General features: G+C 44.3%; 1 protein-coding gene across 12 annotated transcripts in view; it reads left to right on the top strand.

Moving 5' to 3' along the window:
• The window catches only part of KALRN (kalirin RhoGEF kinase), a 470,788-nt gene that overhangs the window by 374,005 nt on the left and 78,975 nt on the right, over window positions 1–17,808 (top strand). For all 12 annotated transcript variants that reach the window (XR_005257665.1, XM_038143643.1, XM_038143641.1 and 9 more), the window contains one exon: window positions 880–1,126. Coding sequence is in view for 11 of the 12 variants with exons in the window: in XM_038143643.1 (XP_037999571.1) it covers window positions 880–1,126 (247 nt within the window). In the remaining variant the exon portion in view is untranslated. The remainder of the gene's footprint in view (window positions 1–879; window positions 1,127–17,808) is intronic.

The following is a 17,808-nucleotide window of genomic DNA, read 5'->3' as shown; positions in this document are numbered from 1 at the left end:
GATCCTATTCTGTTAAAGAAACCCCAAGCTTTGTTAAAGACAAATCTGTACAATCACTTATGGAATATAAGCTCAAGCCAGTCCCTGGCTATACAGAGACTGTGGTTACACAGACCACTGTTATTCTTCGAGAGCCACAGGGTGTGAGGCTGAAGGAAAACAGCAGTTCCAGCACTCAGTACGGAAGTAAAATGTTACATTTATTCCTAGGTACAAATCCTGAAAGTCAGCATATAATCAATCACTCTGTGTTTATATATTTACACCTCTGGGTTCCATCAGAGAGCATGGGAGGAGCTTTTCTGACCTGCCCCATCAGGATCTGTACTCTCCCAAGAGGTCCCTAGAGCAGTTTTGGGAAGATGAGGGTATGTTTCTTGTCTTCCAATAAAAGGGAAGCTGTTTCCTCAGTGCACTGGTGGCCAGTGGGAATGTGCCTCGCTTATTCTGTAGAGGGATGAGCTGGAATTTGTCGCACCATGAAGCACAGCACTGAGACATCCTGGGCTATTGCCAAGATAGAAAGTGACCCTAGAAATTAAAGCAACAAAAAACCCCCCCCAGGGTTTCTGATGGACACTCACAGCTAGAAGATTCATGGCTCAAAAACTCCCCCACAGCTAGCATTCAAAAGGTTACTGGGTGGGTAGCTTTGGTGTCTCACTTCAGCCCAGCAAAATCAATAAGAAGTAAAGGAAACCAGGGGCACAACGTGTTGAACTTTGACAAAACAAATTATTAACTTGGCTTCTAAGGAACACAAATCCTGTCTTTGCCAGTGTAAATATGATGCAGAGATGATTGCTTTCATCCTACCCTCGCTAACATCTATTCCTTTTCTTTTTTTTTTCTTTTTTGTTTCCTGTTGAACCTGGGCAGTTGTCTGGAGGGTGTGAACTAACTGTGGTGCTCCAGGACTTTACAGCGGGCCACAGCAGCGAGCTGAGCATTCAGGTGGGGCAGACAGTGGAGCTGCTGGAGAGGCCCAGTGAGAGGCCAGGCTGGTGTTTGGTCCGGACCACGGAGAGGAGCCCACCGCAGGAGGGTCTGGTCCCCAGCAGTGCCCTCTGCATTTCCCATTCCCGCAGCAGCGTGGAGATGGATTGCTTCTTCCCTTCAGGAAAAGGTAGGCAACAGTCCAGCTGGTTTAAGATTGTTTTGGGTTTTCCCTCTTGTATCATGTAAGTGCAAAGCTGCTTGGGCTGCTTCTGCAGTCAGTGGGTAAAAGGCTGTTCAGTCCTTGGTGAGTTTTGTTCCCAGGTCCCTGTGAATGGGCACAGCACTAGCCTGACTCCATGTCCATGAATCAGTGTTTGTACATGTGTGTCTTCTGCTATGTGGTAATCATTGTCTTGAGATTCTGGATAAAAAGAAGACTTTTTAACAACAGAGGGACCGTTTTCAGTGCCTAAAGGACTAGAATGAGGGAAAGCCATGCTGTCTATCCACCCAGGATGCCCCAAATTGTGGATATGTTATTTTATGATTGCCATAGTGCACACTAGTTCATGTTCTTTTAGTGTATCCTTGTCTCTAAATGCAAAGAGGCCACCAGTGAGTGCTGGTACACTCTACTACCTTGTGAACTGGAGACATTGTGTGTAATGGCACAGTACAATGGGGAAAGAATCCTTTACAATCAGTGTGAAACAAAACACATCTCTGGTATTATCCTGAGAGCTTGGGCTTCACTCACAACGAACGGTGAATACTGTTTGTCTCTGTGGTGTCTGTGGCCTCTTTAGTTGATGTTCTGTTCTGAGCAATGTGTGTCCCACATACAGCATCCACGCAACCAGGCTTAGGAGATGGTCCAGGCTGATAGACCAGGATTGGTTCGGGTCAGTGTGGCCAAAGCAGGTCTCCTTTTGGCTATGGCCCCACTTCTGGCCATGCACAACACAAGTAATGTCCAGGGAGGAAAGGTTCATATCATCCCACTCCCAACTGGAAGCCAGCAACCTAAACTGTCTTTTTAAATTCTTTTTCCACTCAGCATTAAGAGAAATAGAATTTGATCCATTGTTGCTTGAGTAAGTTAGGCTTGGTGGTTTTGTTTGTTTGGAGAAAAAGCACTGAAACTGAGCTGTAGTTTGTCCTCGCTCCCTGCCTGCACTCCCGCTGCGGAGGCTGGGAGCGGGACACACGCCCAGGACAGAGCACTGCTCTAGGGCCAGAGTCTGCTGTCAGACTTTCCCTGCAAGAGGATTTGATCCAAACCTGGGGGACAAGAGCTCAGCTTTTCTCAGATTTGATCCCTCAGCTGTCAGCTCTGTCTGCAGTGTGAGCTCCAAGCTCCTCATGCACTTCTCAGACCTGGCACCTCTTCTCCCTGCTGCATTCCCAGGGCCCTGCCCTGCTGCTGCCACAGGAGCCTGTCCTGGCCCTCAGCTGAGAAGTGCTGCAGCTGCTTCCATGCAAATTATCTGTGAGTTAACAGAAAGGTAAAGCTGAAAACCAGCCTGGTCTGCGTCAGAGCAGTCACTGGCTGGCATGACTCACAGGAAGCTGGGGACGTGTCTGCTGTGTGCATGGTCCAGCAGCTGGGCTGGTGTCTCTGCTCAAGGGCACTGTGAAACACCACCCAAACCTCATGTGAGAGTGACAGGTTGGAGAGCTTTTCCTTAAATGAAATAAAACTTCAACATTGCAAGAGTAGGCTGTGAAAAGGGAGGCAGGAAGTTCTGGGGCTGAAGACAAGGTGGGGCAGGGGCTGAAGGCTGGCAGGGGACATGGAGACTCTGCTTTTGGCATGATTGTGTGAGCTTCAGGGCACAACTGCACCACAGGCAGGGCAGGATGAGCACAGTGTTGGGCTGTGGCTGGTGGACCAGTGCCCACTGATAGCTGGAAGCCACCAGGCTGTGTCAGCAGAGCACCAAGGCTTTGCTGGCACACTCTGCCTGCCTGTGGGCAAAGTTTTCTCACCTAACACGCTGCCACTGCTCCCGGGCTGGAGCTGCCTCTTGGCCCAGCATTTCTGAGCAAGTTAGTCTGGGGCAGGCTGGCTCCAGCCATGTGTTCATGGCCTTTATTTCCTTTATATCTCTTTCTCCCTTGGCCTCAGTTTTCTTCCTGCACATACCAAAGCTGTATCAGGGAGCCTCAGAATTAATGGGATCTCCAGAAGTGCAGCTAGAAATAATAAAAATAACCACCCCTTCCACAATTTTGGCCAGTGTACAGCAAATAGCCTCTGTGTCTAATCAGTTCTCCCTCTATTAGGAAAACAGGAAATTGTTTAAACTGAAAGAACAGATGCTGGGAATAAAGAAAGAGGAGTAAGCTTAAAGGGGAAAATGCAGTAGCTGCTGAAAGAGCCTGCTGGTCTCATGAGGTGCTGGAAAGATTAGCATGACAAATGGTTTCTAACTATTCAGAGTTGTGCCCTTCTCTACTTCCAGTAGCTTTAGGCACTGGTTGCATGCAGAATCCCTTGGTCCAGGCTTCCACAATTTCTTGCCTTTCTCTACAACCCAGAACACAACCTAGCACATCTTACATCAACATTAATGATGCTCCTGGTCTGCTTCAAGTATGTAAACATACACAGTTGCAGGTTAAGCAGGTTAATAGCTGAATTTTGCTTGCAATTACCAAGGCACATAATTCTTTGCTTTTACAAGCACAAGTAATTTTAGGAACAGAAAGTACCTGTACTCAAAAGTTAACATTTCTAATAATAGTATTTACCATCTATTTTAGAAATATACAGAGTTTCGCCAAGTATCAGAACATAGTTACATCTTCATAGACAGAAACTGCAAATTACTCTGTTCAGTCCTATTGTAAGTAATGGTGGAGGATAAATGTAAGTCATGGCTCATAGAAGCTACCTATTGTCCTTAAAATGAAAGATTAAAGAAAGTAATATGTTAGCCACAATCTGAATCAATGAAGCCTTGAATGATTTGGTGGGATCACCAGAACATTTTGTAGAACATCTGTGCAAGTCCTCATCAAGCCTTTCTGAACAGTCTAACCTAAAGCCACTAGAAAGGCAAAACTAAACTTTGCAATGGAACTTGTGCTCTGTCTGGCTCTCACTCTTTTACACTATTCCTTTGAAAATCGGTGGTGAATTAACATAAAAAAATTGCAAAAGGAAAGACATGGTGTGAATATAACAGAACACACCCAGAAGAGAACACTTCCTACCTTTTGTAATGAAATATCTGTACAGCTCTCTCTTGTTGATCACTAAGAGTGCAGAGACTTTAAGGACTGGTCTCCCAGCCTTCCGTCTGACTCCTGGCTGTGTTCCTTTGGAGGATACATGTTTGATTTTTTTTCATGACCTGACTACAGCTCAGAGCACAAGTATCCTCCTGCCTGTCCTTCCTTTCTGATGAAGTGAGTGTTTGCAATTACCTTCTGCAAAAAGGCAAACAGGTTTCTGGGATTAACCTTTTGCAAGTGATACACAGATGATTGAGTAAAAGGAATTTGTCTGCAGTCTCTGTTACTGGGCTCCAGAATTTGCAGGATGTGTTGGTTTTTTTGGGTTTTTTTTCTGACTGTTATTCCTAGGAAGGAAGAAGAAAGATCTCTGGTACTAGAAATGAGGCTCTGTTTGAACTATGCCACATGATTATATACAGGAAAGTTGTGACTTTTATTTCTGTCTCTTTTATCCTATAATTGAGCTCTAAGGTATTAAGCTATAAATTTCAAATTGAGAAAGACATCCACTTGGATAGAAAGCAATTTAATGACCTTCATTAAGCCCACTGAGCCAAGCATATTCCTGGTGGCAACCTGTTCACTTTGACTGAGTGATTTCAAATTTGAATTTGGCCCATGAAAGAACTGGATGAAATCTTGGTCTTAAAAGTCATTGTCTGATGACTTCTTGTAACATCAAGCACATTAGGTAACTCAAAGAGTAACAGAGGTCAGTTCTTGCAGTAATTTTAAGCAACCTCCATGACAAAAAGAAAAAGAAGACATTAAAAAAGAGCTAGGGTTTCATGGCATTTGTTTTGGGTTGATGATACATGAGAGGAAGGTACTGATCAGGGCCCCAAAGCAGATCCTGCCCACAGGATTCTTGTGTCTGGTGCATATCTCTGGAGGAGATGAGGAATATATTTTTTTAAGACACTGTGCAAACATCTTGCTGTGCAGGCTGAAGTCCACTTAACAGCAGGGCTTTGGTGGCAGTGGTTGGTCCTTGTACCAGACCAAACTGAGAAATAGTTGGATTTTTTCCAGAGGAAGAGGAAGCACAGATCTTACAAGGGGTATGTTAGCAGAGTGACCATCTTGCCTGTCCTTCCCAGATGGGTCACTTTGTCCAGGAGTCACTGGCAGAGCACCAGGCTTTGGGCAGGAGGGATGAGAGTTTTGGTGCTGCACCAGCTCACGTGTTTGGGGGTCCCCTGCAGCCTGAGAGAGCCTGGGGCTGGTTGGGTGCCATGGCAGGCTGGGCTGGGAGAGCAGGAAATAGAATAAGGATTTTAAAAGACTGGTGAGAAGAGTGGTATCAATCAAAAAGAGGTCATGTTGAGACCTGCATTTTGGTAATTTCTCCATGTGGGAAAGAGCAGGTCATTTAATGCATTAGTGTGCAAAGCTGGTGATGCTAATCCAGCTCTTGCTGTGTTTGAAAGAATCTTTCCTCCAGTTCCTGATCTCAGAAGAATCATCTGTGTAGGGAAAAGCATAATTGTTTCTTCCCACATCTCTGTTTTTTAAGAACATCCTGGGTTTTAGTGCAGGAAAAGAGTCTAGGCTGCTTTTGTTATATCCCTGTTCCTGTTGAGCTTTAAATTGTGATCTGCATTGGCTCAAGCACTTTCTCGGTTGTGTTTTAAACAATCTCTGTTGCAAACATATTCCATGGTAATGACTCCTGATGTCCCAGGGGAGCTGTGTGAGGACGATTCAGAAGTTTTAGTGTGTTGCATTAAACCTTCATTTGTCCTTGTGGAGGCTGAGAAATTGTTTTTGGTTTTGAGAGTCTTAATGAAGAGCAGTCGATTAAAATGTTTGTAAGGCTCTGAACTAAAGGAAACATTTCATTAGGTAACACAGTTGATTTAACTGGTACATAAGCTGGTCATGGGGTTCCTATTAAACAAACAATGTTCAGGCTCCCATTGTCAATATAAATATGCAATATTTAAATTAAAAAAAAACAAACCCTCAGTTCTGTTCCTGATACTGATCCAACAACGGTGTTCAGAGTCAAAGTTTTATAGTATAGGCTGTCTTTCAAGAGAGGTCACATGGACCCCTTCTGATGGCATTATGTGCCTCATGGAGTCCTTGCTACAAGTTCAAGACATGGCTTACATAGAAAAATCACATCAAGAAATGTTCATTTTCAGTCCTTTTCAGTTACAATAAAGTCACTGTAAGTTGGTCATGAGTGTGGTGGGACATGGCAGCTCTCAGGGCTGGCACCAAGGTCTGCCACAGCCCAGCTCGGGGCTGCTGCTCTGCCTCAGTATCCAAGTGTGGCTCCATGAAGCTGTGAAAGGAGCAGGAAAATAAAGATGAAAGAATTCAAAACCACGTTGCTATTTCAGTCACATCACCCTTTCCCTTGTTTTTTCTCTGCTGGCTTTCCCCCCTCTCATCAAACAAAATCTGTCTGCCTTCACTTTGATGGCCCTTCACATCATCTTGCTCCTTTCTACCTCAGTGGGCAGTGTCTGCCACACTGCTGGAGAGCTGCTGATGCCTGACTCCCCTCCCCACGGCTGGACTTTGATCCCACACTTCTGTGTTTTCTCCTGCTTCACAATCACCATGCAGAAGAACTCAGGCACTTGTGAAGTGTCCATCCTTGGAGTTATCCATGCTTATACCTTCTCCTGGACACAGTTATCTTGAAAATAATAAAAAATGAACAAGTATGTAGCAATTAGGGTGATGAGATCTGATTTTCATTGTGTCTAAGGGATAAGGCAAGCCAAGGCTGAGAGGATGAGCCATATCTGTGTATGGGTATTCATATCACTCTGCCTGTAGCTCTACCAGGGGTTTTACCTGTCGGGTACATCGAGAAAACAAAACTAAACTGACAAATCCTTGGGAAATATGTGTCCTCCCCTACAAGGCACAGACACAGCTCATATGCAGGCTGTGGGAGCCATGCTGTCAAGGTGCAGATAGTGTGCAGGGTGTTCCATGGTTTGTGAATAGCCCTATTTCACTGAGGTGGTACTTCTGTTTCATTATTTTTTATTTTCAGTATGGCATGACTAGATAGTAACACCTACATTCAGCCATGGGGACATACCAGGTACCAGTAAACTCACTTATATTTATTGCTTCAACTTCTTTCAGCTTCAGTTATCTAGTCAAAACAAAAGGCCTCCAGTACTGTACCTGGAACTTTATTTTTATGGAAAAGGACAATTTTGATGAATGCTTTGATAAAACAGGAAAGGCTATTTTGGGGGAAGTTGCTTTGCTTTTGTACAGTGGATCTTTATTATTTTAAACACAGGATTCTTTGTTTAAAAGAGAGAAGGCCTGCAAATTTTCTTGTTTACTTTCCCTATGCTTCCCCTTCTGACAGGGGGTGGATAAAATTTATCCACATAGTCGCAGTCAGCTTAACCCCAAATTTCACAGTACAGTGTCTATGCTGTTTTTACCACTAAAGAAAAAAGAGAAATTGAGGGAATTTAAAATGCTGTGGACCACTGAGACTCACCAAGAGTGCCAAAGAGTTCAGCACTTGGTCTGGTAAGGAAACTGGAGAGAAACTCAGTAGTGGTATCCCCCTTTGTGTCCGGCTCAGGACTGCAGTTCCTTGCACAGCCCCTGAGGAAGACCAGGATCATAAATTCTCCATGCCCTCCTGGTTCTCCTGCCTGCCTTCCCAGTCTGCTTTCCTGGGGCCAGCCCATGCTTTTCAGGGCCAGGTTAAGCCAACCAAGATTTATCCCTTTTGCTATCCTGCAGAGAAGTGAGAATTTCTCTCCTGAGCTGCAGCTCATGAAGGGGAGGTCCCAGCTGGCCCCTGGCTGCTCAGGTGATGGGTGAGCGGGTGGCCACAACCCTCTCCTGGCCCCACAAGCCATCTGAGAGGGAATGGTCTGAGAGGACTTCAGCTGAGCATACATGCCGACAAACAAGACTGCATCAATCCTTATTTTTCCAGATTGTCTTCAAACACATGCTGGAAAAGGAAACTTTAATTTTTATTGCTCACATATTGATGTCCCAGCTGTTGGTAAACCACAAAGACCAAAGACTGTTCTACTGAGTAAATATTAGACTTGTAATTAATTGAGATCATTTTCTAGAGTAATGTGAGCTATGCAGCATGCCATTTGGCCTGGGGAAGACCAGAGGCATCTTCCTGACTCTAAACCAGTCCCCAGCTCTTCAGTCATCCCAGCATGTGCCTGTTCATAGAACGGCAGAGCTCAGCCTTCCCTTGTGTTAGCAGGATCAGAGCAGAGAGAGGGGCCTTTGAAGCACCACAAATGGTGCTCACAGAGGCTGAGCAGTGGCTGTTGTACTGAGAAAGGACTCAGCCCTCCTGCTGTGGTACTCAGGGTCAAGAGATCAGGTCAGGGATTATCCAAAGTGCTCTGCACAGTTAGCCAGGGGAGGCACCTGCTGAAAATGGTCTGAATATTCCTTTTATTAACTGCAAAGGAACCGTATGGTTGCCTTCTGTTTTTTCTCCTGGTGGGAGCTGCGGTGCCTCAGTGCAGTGCAGACACCAGAGCGAGCAGGCAGTTCACTTTGTACCACGAGATTCTACACCAGCTCTGACCCGAAGGCAGCAGCCAGAGCGTCCCCACACCTCTGCCCCACCAGTGAAAAACAAGCACCCAGAGGAAGGGGATAAGAACAGCTCCTTGGGTAAAGTCTATTTCCTCTGTATTTAGGGTAAAGTCTATTTCCTCTGTATGTAGTCGAGTGCCTTAAAATACAGTAGTGGTGAGGAGGGGGGTGGCTCTGCAGCACTTGGCCCATGGAGCTGACAGGAAGGTCATCCTCAAAGATCAGCGCGAGCATGTGCATGACTTGCGTCTTGTGTTTCCTCTGAGCACAGACTAAATTTAGCATTTTCACAGATGGACATTGAACCATCATCCATCTAGGACTGCGGGGTGAAGAGTGGGATGGGAGTTGTTTGCCTGGGCTTTTTGCTGTGTAACCAGCTTCAGTGCACCACCACTCATTGTGTTCCTCAGGGCTTTCTGCTTTGCTCAGTATTGTGTAACCTACTGCCTGATCCTTTCCACTGAAATTTTAAAAGTTTAAGCACAAAGGAAACTGCTGGTTCTGGGTTCAGGCCTGACATCCCTACTAAAAAACTGCGACATCCATGTCAAACTGTGGATGTACTTTTCAACAGCACCATCACAAAGACTGAACCTAGAACTACTGGTCCTTGCAAGAATTGCAGTAAGACAAATACTAATGACTGATGATTTTGGTTTCCCCAAAATGTTGCCTCCCCACTCACTCTTTCAGCTTCCAGACTTCCAGTTAAAGGGACTAATCCTAAATGTGGTAATTGTACCCTGCAAGGCCTGTATACTGCTGGGCTGATCCTTCTGTTGCTAATCTTAAACAACTATTTTATGAGCATGTTTTGAAGTGAACTAGTTCTGCTGAAAATCCCATTTCCCTGACTGGTCTGAGCTGGAAATAGGCAAACCGTGATGCAAAGCACATGTGCATTAAATAATGTATTTCCAGTAACAGAAATGATGTTTCTGTGTATCTGCTTCAGCACACTGCACAGATTTGATATATTGATCCTGACACAAGAAGCCTGATTTTCCTGTCATATATGCAAGCATTTTGCCAGAGCACTTATTCCCAGGTTACACATTTTGCAAAAGAGCCTGAAACAATGTCAAATTTGCTTAGTTCAGATTAATCCCAAATTTTAGAAAGTAGAGTTAATGTTATTGCAACTATGATGGTCTAAAAGTCTAGAACAGGAGGTCATTTACATAAATGCCAGTGCATCTTTTCCCATTCATATTAGCTAGTCTCATAAAGAATATTATTTCTTTATAAAAATGCTGTCTTTAACTCCAGAACTGTACTTTTCTTTTCTTGAAGGCAGAGTCCATATTTGACTGCATTTTCCTTAAATCTGTTTAAATAAGTCTCTCACAATCTAGAACAGGAAAACAGATGTTAAACCATTCTTGTCCTTGGATGTCCTAAGCATTTATTAGAAGGTGCTACTTTACATTTGTATCATATATTCTTTATATGCATCAAACATTCATTGATTTTGAAGAATGGTAATGCAGGTGAGTAAGGTGGGGTTTTTTACTTCACAGTTTGAAAAATAAAAATTAAATTTTACACAGCATAGAGATAATTGCTTGCATATTGCAGGAATGATTGGGACGGCCTCCAGCCTCACTAAGTATGTGCCTTCCAAGAAAAATAGTAGTCATACACGATCCAGCACTTCACAGATAAAGCAGCCCTGACTTCTCCTTAGCGAGACAATTTGCAGCTCATGAGTATTGGTGACTCCCATTTTCATGAAGTGAACCTAAAGTTCCATTTTTCTCACTGATAACATTTGCCTGGTGCCAAATGACAGGCAAATTTTTATTGCACTTCACTTTTTCAAGCCAAAAAGATTACAAGTTCAACAGTAGCACCCAGTGATCATATTTCAAGGGCATTTTTCTCTTTCCTAGACTAGGGAGGAACACCAAAATATTTGAACTCAAGATACACTTCTAAAAGGTATTTTTAGGTCTTTGTACAGTTCAGTTTTACTTTTTCAAGACTGTACCCAGCTCTTTATGTTCTCTAGAAAGTAAAGAGCTGGGTACAGTCTCAAAGAAGACTATTTTCTTTAGATTTCATGTATCTTCAGGATTTTGAGTTAATAGCTGCATTTTGCCAAGAAACACACATCCAGTTTCTTTGGAAATCTGTGGGAATTGCATTTAGCTACCAGAGAGCAGATTCTGGCTTTAAGAACCAAATAGCATTCTTCAGAAAAGCACTGAAGAACCTATTAACTCTGCAGGACTCCTACTCAATGAAATAAGAACATTCTTCCTTTCACCGACTAGAACAGTCAAATTAGGTTTCATGCAGGGTGGAGGAATTGGGGTGCTCTTGGTGCCAATCTGACCTGTGAAAAACCTTATTGAAAAAAGCTTTGTGCGTGGATGGCTGGTGAAGGTAGTTCAGGCTTTACACCCCATAACCCTCATGGCCATTGCACACCTGTCCAGACAGATCTGCTGTGGTTGTGCTGAGCACACACAGTGCTGCTCCCCAGGACAACTGCTGGGACGCAGCCCCTCACCTGGCATCTCGACAAGTTCTGCAGTGTTTAATCTGCTGCAGCCTTTCATTATTCCAAAGATGTGCCTTTCTGCACATAAAAATGCAAAAATGCTCATTCCTCTCCCATCAGCTTCTGATTGCCATCATAAAACGGGACTTGCAGGCACAGCAGAGACAGGGCTCAGCCCAGCAGCACCAGGGGCTGGTGCTTCTCTCAGCTGAGCAGAAGACTGTCAGCCAGCTGGAAGTACCCATTTTGTCTCACAGCAGGAGGCTGAACCTCCCTCCCTGAGCATGAGGAATGTGTCCTGTGCCTACCTGAGCAGCCAGGATCTAGCACAGCAGTGGGATCACCCAGAGTGGAGACAGCACAGCAGTACAGGTGATGCAGCAGCCACACAGCTTGAGGCTTTTGCAGTGAAATCTGAGCATTTCAGCTGACAGGAGGACGAAGGCAGACCAAGGAGCCAATCTGGGCTAAAACAAACCTTTTTTTCCCCACTAGGTTAATTTTAACCTGGATCCACTTGTGGATCAGATTCACTGTAAGGCTGCACAAACATTTCTGTTGGCACAGGGGAAGCAGCAGGAAGGAGCAGGCACCTGGGAGAGACAGAAAAGGCACCAAAGGGATTTGGCAGGACTGTTGGCTCTTGACAACTCAAAGTGCTCATGGAACTATCATGTAATGTGGAACTGTTACATACCAATAGTGTGTCTGAACACAGGAATTAAAAAGTACTCCATGGCATCATGTACTTTTCCCTCTTGCAGAAAGACCTAGAGGGTTTTCTGTCTTGTGGTGACTGGAAATTCCAGTGTGTAGAAATCCAGCTTTTGGCAATGTCTGATGGTACCAAGCCGTAAGGGGGATTTCCAGAGTTTTCAGTGCTAGACTGGCATTCCCAGGAGCAGCATTTCAGAACAGAACATCAGTAGAAATCCTGTCTGTCAGAGAGCTAACATCCTCAAAATATCCTAACTGCTGGTATATGGATACCAAAGAATGAAAGCGGGCAGAGGTGCTCCACACTGAAAAAAGAAGGGTTGTTTTCTAGCCAGTCATTCCACCAGCTGATAAAAATAGCTTTAAAACTACTTTTTTTTTCAATTCTCTGCACAGCAGGCTGCTTGTTATGTGTGCCCTTGTTATTTATACCCGCCATAAGTTTCAATAGCAGCTTTACAAATTCTTTTATGCTTGTCTTAGATCTGGTGTCGTAAATCAGAAAGCTTTGCCATCCTAAACATTGCCTGGTAAGAACTCCTTTGCATTCTTTTTACCTTAGAATAAAAGGGAAGTGGAAAATACAGTTAATGCAGTAATTTGGCCCAAATAAATATAAGCTTTTACAATACTGACATTGAATTTTATTTTAATTTGAGGGCACTTCCTCCAGATGGGCCAAACAGAGAACATTTTCCCCCCTAAGACGCAAATAGTGTGTGCCAGTTTTTAAATTTTTCTTTTAGCTTGCCTTAAACCTGTTTGTGTTGGGTACTGGGTGGGGGAAAGGAGATGAACAGAACTTGCAATTTGCTGCAGAACATCCCAGGAAAATTGTCTGAATAGTCTTCCATTAAATAAACAAACAAACAAACCAAAACAGGTAACAACTTACTCTAAACAAAGAGAAATAGCATTTAAAGGAAAATCAGCTGTGGCTTCTACCATCCAAACAGAACACCCTCAGGCAAGCTGGGACAAGCAGGCTAGGAATATTTTTGTTACACTGTTAGTTTGTAGTTGCTAGAACAACTCACCTTTGTCATGCCCCAGTGGGCGAGGCTCCTGTTTGTCTTGGGAAGCAGACTATGATGGGCTGAGATAGGCTCCTGATTTCCCCACCGGGGCCCAGCACAGGAAGACAGGAGCCAAAGCATGCAAAAGGCAGTGCTGTAATGCCTCTTGTCTTCTGTCACTGGGTATTGCTGCAACACCCAAAGATGTCTCTGTTCTAATGGAGAGAAGTGCTTCAGGAAACAAACACAAACCTGCTTTAAATTTTTATTTCACTCTTTTCTGCTGAAAGGTTGGGGTTTTATTCTGACCAGTAGCTCGTTCAGGATGTGCCCACCATCCAGCACAGCTCCCCAGCAGCCAGTGGGTACTGTACCAACACAGTGTGGTGTGTGGTTTCACTTACAGGGCCTCCCAGGTCAGACTGGTTTGTGAGGCGAGGCTCTTTGCTGCAGCCTCATCTGAGCATAACTCATCTGGTGGTACTGCTGGCAGGTCAGAGAAGTCCTCTCTGCTCACACGAGACCTTGCTGAAGCAGTAGAGCCAGTCCAGGGCCAGTACAGTGATGTCTGGGAGGATGGTAACGGGGCTGTACTTTACACCAGCTTGTAACTGTTTTCTCACTGTCAGCAGATGGTTACTGCTTGGGAAGGAGCTGTATATAGGAGAATTGGTCCTGTGCCCAGGAAACCAGAGGAACTGGACAGTACAGGAATCTGTTCTGAGATCTCTGAGAGGCAAAGTTAGGCTGGAGGTTGAAGGGGCATATGTGTTCTGCAGGTGTGTTCTGCTCCAAAAGCAGGTGAAATTATCCTGGGCTGTACCTACCTGAGTATTTGGAGGGCAAATCTAAATTCCCTTGAAACAGACCGAATCACATGAAAGCAAATATGTGTATCTTATCTGTGGTCTACTCTACAGTCATCCACCTTTACTTGATGATCTTTATAAGATACTTTTGGGGATAAGTCTCCAAGCAACTTCTCTCCTTCTGTAGATCTTCCTTCTTCGTAGAATGCAGAGAAAGAGAAAAGATGAGTTGTTAATAAGGAAAGAAAGGCTGGTGTCAGTGGGGAGCTTGTGATGTTTGGGAGAGGTGGGTGAGCAGTGTTGAAAGGTGAGATCCATCACAGCAGAACAGATGGGTCTGGCTGTGGCCTTTGGCTTTACAGTAGAGCTGGTGTGCCAGGATGCTGTTAGGTCATGGCAACTCTTCTAAGCTGCCATAAATCCACCCCATGCTGACATCCACAGCAGAGAGATAAGGACGACATATCCTAACATTTGCTGAACATATGCCTACATTGCAGTTCAGCATGGAGGTTGTGCTGGACTGTCTATATTTCTTAATTTGTTTGGTTTAGCTAGTTGAGAATGTTCCTTTTTTTGCCTACCACTGTGCTGAACTGAGGAGCCAACAACCTCTCCTTGGAGTTGTACTCTCTTGCACCAGGAGGGACTATGACTCCATTTATTTATTTCTTTTTAATTTATTTTATCTGTTTTAGTACCCAATAAACTTGTTGTTTTTTCCAACTGGCACGACAAGGCTCTGGCTATTTTTAAAGAATGTGGTTCATTTGATTTAATCTAGTGAATGTTTAGTGCTGTTGAAAATAGCTGGAGTCAGAGCCAAGAATAATGCACTGAAATGTGCTGGTTGAGCAAGGACTGCTTCACTCTGCCAATCTATTTCCCTCCAATTGTTCAGATTTACCTGGTTTTGTGAGTAGCATTTGCAGGCAAGATGTATTGATCAAGGTGCTTTTTAATACTGATTCCAAAGGCCAATAGCACCAGAGACAATTTTTGTCACACTCATTTCAAGACACAGCTAACAGTAACAGCTCTACTTGTTGTTCAGTGTAGGATGTCTAATCTCTGTTTCAGGCCACTTTAAAGAGAATGGGAAATGCTGATATCCTTTTATTTCACATAGGAAAATTGAGGCATGAAATGGTAATTTTTTTCCCCTAAAGTCACCCAGAAAGCAAGTGACAGAATGAGTAATGAAATCAGCATCTACTGGGCTCCTGAAGCTGCAGTGTAAGTCCTGATTTCTTCATGGACTGAAGCAAAACCATAATCCAAAAACAAGTTCTTCTAAGTCCTGGTGGTTTGCACTGGTTTTCAGAACATTCATGTTTACTGTCCTGCCTGCACCCTCTGAATTGCCCTGTAGAGGTACCTAAATGTCCTTATTAACAAAACTTAAATTTCAAGCATGTCTTTGCACTATCTGAATTTGACACTGCAAGGCACACCAAATATTTAAATTATGTTTTTAAAATTGTACAAATCCATCTTCCTTTTGCCATCCATCAGTTATTTCTGTTAGATAGCTGGTTTGCATTTCCTCCCTAAGAAAGGGGTAGCTAATACTTAAGCTTCATTGGATTAAAAAAATAAATCAACCATAGTACATCTTATTCTGCGATAGGATGTCCATAGGGGTGGATTTTCTGCAGAGATCACTTTACACCCTAAAGCACAATGTAGGATTGACTTGCATAAGTAATGAACAGATGCTCCTGACAGCTATTACATTATTCATCTCCCTGTGCATGTGATGGGGAGAAGGAAACAGCACCTGTTACTATGGGAGAAATATTGTCACTGCTGCTCTGCTTTACAGACCTCCAGGGCAATCTGGGCCAGGCGTGTTTCACTGCATTTGCGTTGACCCAAAATGAAGCCATGCCAGTTTACATCCCCTCGTTATTTCGTCCTTTGTTTCCCTCAGATAGGTCCCTCAGTTCATAACTTAAGAAAATAAAATTTCTGCTGAAGGTGTGAGGGAGCACTGAAAGCAGAAGAAAAAATTTGGTTTTCATCTTTCACCCCAATTTTTTCTCAGGAAGGCTGAGTAAAACTATTAGAACTTATTTCCCCTCTACAACAACAGTACCTTTTACAGACCATCTCAGATTTCATAGGAAAGTAACTCATATGCCTGGGGAATTTCTAAAGGAGTATTTAAGAGTAGACAGAAGTATTTTCCTTGTCATCCTGACATTGGATTGAGATGACTTCCCGTTCATCATGGGTATTGGGCAGGGCAGCACACATGGTGCAGGCACACTGCTAATAGACAGCTTCAGATGCTGCCAGCCAGGGCCATAAAATTTTCTTGTTCACTCCACTGCAGGTAATGATTGGAGCATTTGGAGTGTGGTTCCAGGAGATGTTTCCTTAAAGAACTCCTGTGACTCAGTCTTCCAGTAAAGGGGGTTTATAGCAAAGAGGGAGGGTGCCTTTTTACACAGGCAGAGAGTGATAAGACAAGGGCGAATGGTTTAAAGTAAAAAAGGAGAAATTTAAGTTGGGAAGAAATTTTTTGCTCTGATGGTGGTGAGGCATGGGAACAGATTGCCTGGAGACATTGTGGCTGCCAAGTGTTCAAGGCCAGGTTGGATGGGACTTTGAGCCACCTGATCAAGTGTAAGGTGCCCCTCCCTATGGCAGCAGGGTTGGAGTAAGATGACCTTTAAGGTCCCTTCCAACCCAAACCATTCTATGACTCTACTCTTTGACTCAGGCCTAGATTAGAGCAGAGGCAGGGATCTTTTCCTTCTCAGGGGACATGCTGATAATTCATGGACCACAGTAACACATAAATTCATCCTGACCAATAATCTTCTAGTCCCAGACAAGCAGCTCCTTACCCTTCACCATGGGCAAGTGGGCTGTACAGTTTCCACCACCCACACAATCTCTGCAACATTTCTACATCCCAAAGGCTGAATTCCCTACTTGAAGCTAAAGAATCAGTGCAGTTGGCAGCACAGTGCCAATTTGCTGCTGCTGACAGATGTTTTTCCCAGCTAGGGCTGGAGCTGAACTAGACTGCCCACAGCACGTCTCCTCCTCTTCTTTATAGGAGCTAATTGATATGGTGTGGTTATTAAGAATGTGGCTTTCAGCCTTATTTTGTGAAATATTTATTCCATGTATCATTCATCAGTGAGTCTGTGTGGATGTTCATGTTTCTAAAGAGCAACCTTATAGAGATAATCTTCACAACACTGCTGGAGCTGTAGACTGGGGAGGGGCAGAGCCTGCTTCTTCCCACAATAATTACTTCAATTCTGTTTTAATTAGGGAAGGAGGTTTTTTAAAGACCTGAAATTGCACCTTAATTATGTTTTAAAGTTTGGCTGCAATTACAAGAGCAACAACCTTGCTTCCCAACCCTCCTCACAATCTCAGGGTCCATGTCCATGAGCTGGTTTAGCAAAGCCTCCTTTCCTGGTAGGGTTATTGTGGTGCCTCTGCTGGCACACTCTCCATGATTTTCCACCACCCTGGCTCTCAGCTGATGGCTCTGATCAGCCCCAGCTCCCCCTGCCTCCCCAAGCTCCCCCCAGCATGCCAGGCTCCCACAGAATCACAGAACTTGGTGAGCTGGAAGAGACCCACAAGGCTGCTCAGGGTGGACAACTCTTCCAGGAGTCATGGGAATTTAGAGGTGGAACGCTAGAGGTGAACAGCTTAGACTGTTTCTTAGTTTCTTAAATGAGGAGTGGTAAAGATTTTCTGAAGATGATTTTTAAAACCAACCAAGAGCTGGGATCTGGCAAACCAGGCTGCCTCAGGTCCTGTATTGCAGGTCTGGGCAGATGCCACATGAGCAGTGAAATGCCAGTGAAGACCTTACTCCTTTTCTGTTTGCACAGAGCAGACTGAGATCAGGTGGGGGCAGCCAGCCCAGGGGGCAAGAGGTGGGCATGCTGCGCAAGGGGGGGTTAGAAAAGAGAGACTCAATTCAAAGTAGAAAGCAGAGAAGTGAGGAGCTGCCTCCTCAGGAGAGCCC

This window comes from Motacilla alba, chromosome 7, assembly GCF_015832195.1.
Source record: "Motacilla alba alba isolate MOTALB_02 chromosome 7, Motacilla_alba_V1.0_pri, whole genome shotgun sequence".
NCBI lineage: Eukaryota > Metazoa > Chordata > Aves > Passeriformes > Motacillidae > Motacilla > Motacilla alba.
Note: the sequence above shows the minus strand (reverse complement) of the source record. Positions and strands in the feature narration are given on the sequence as shown.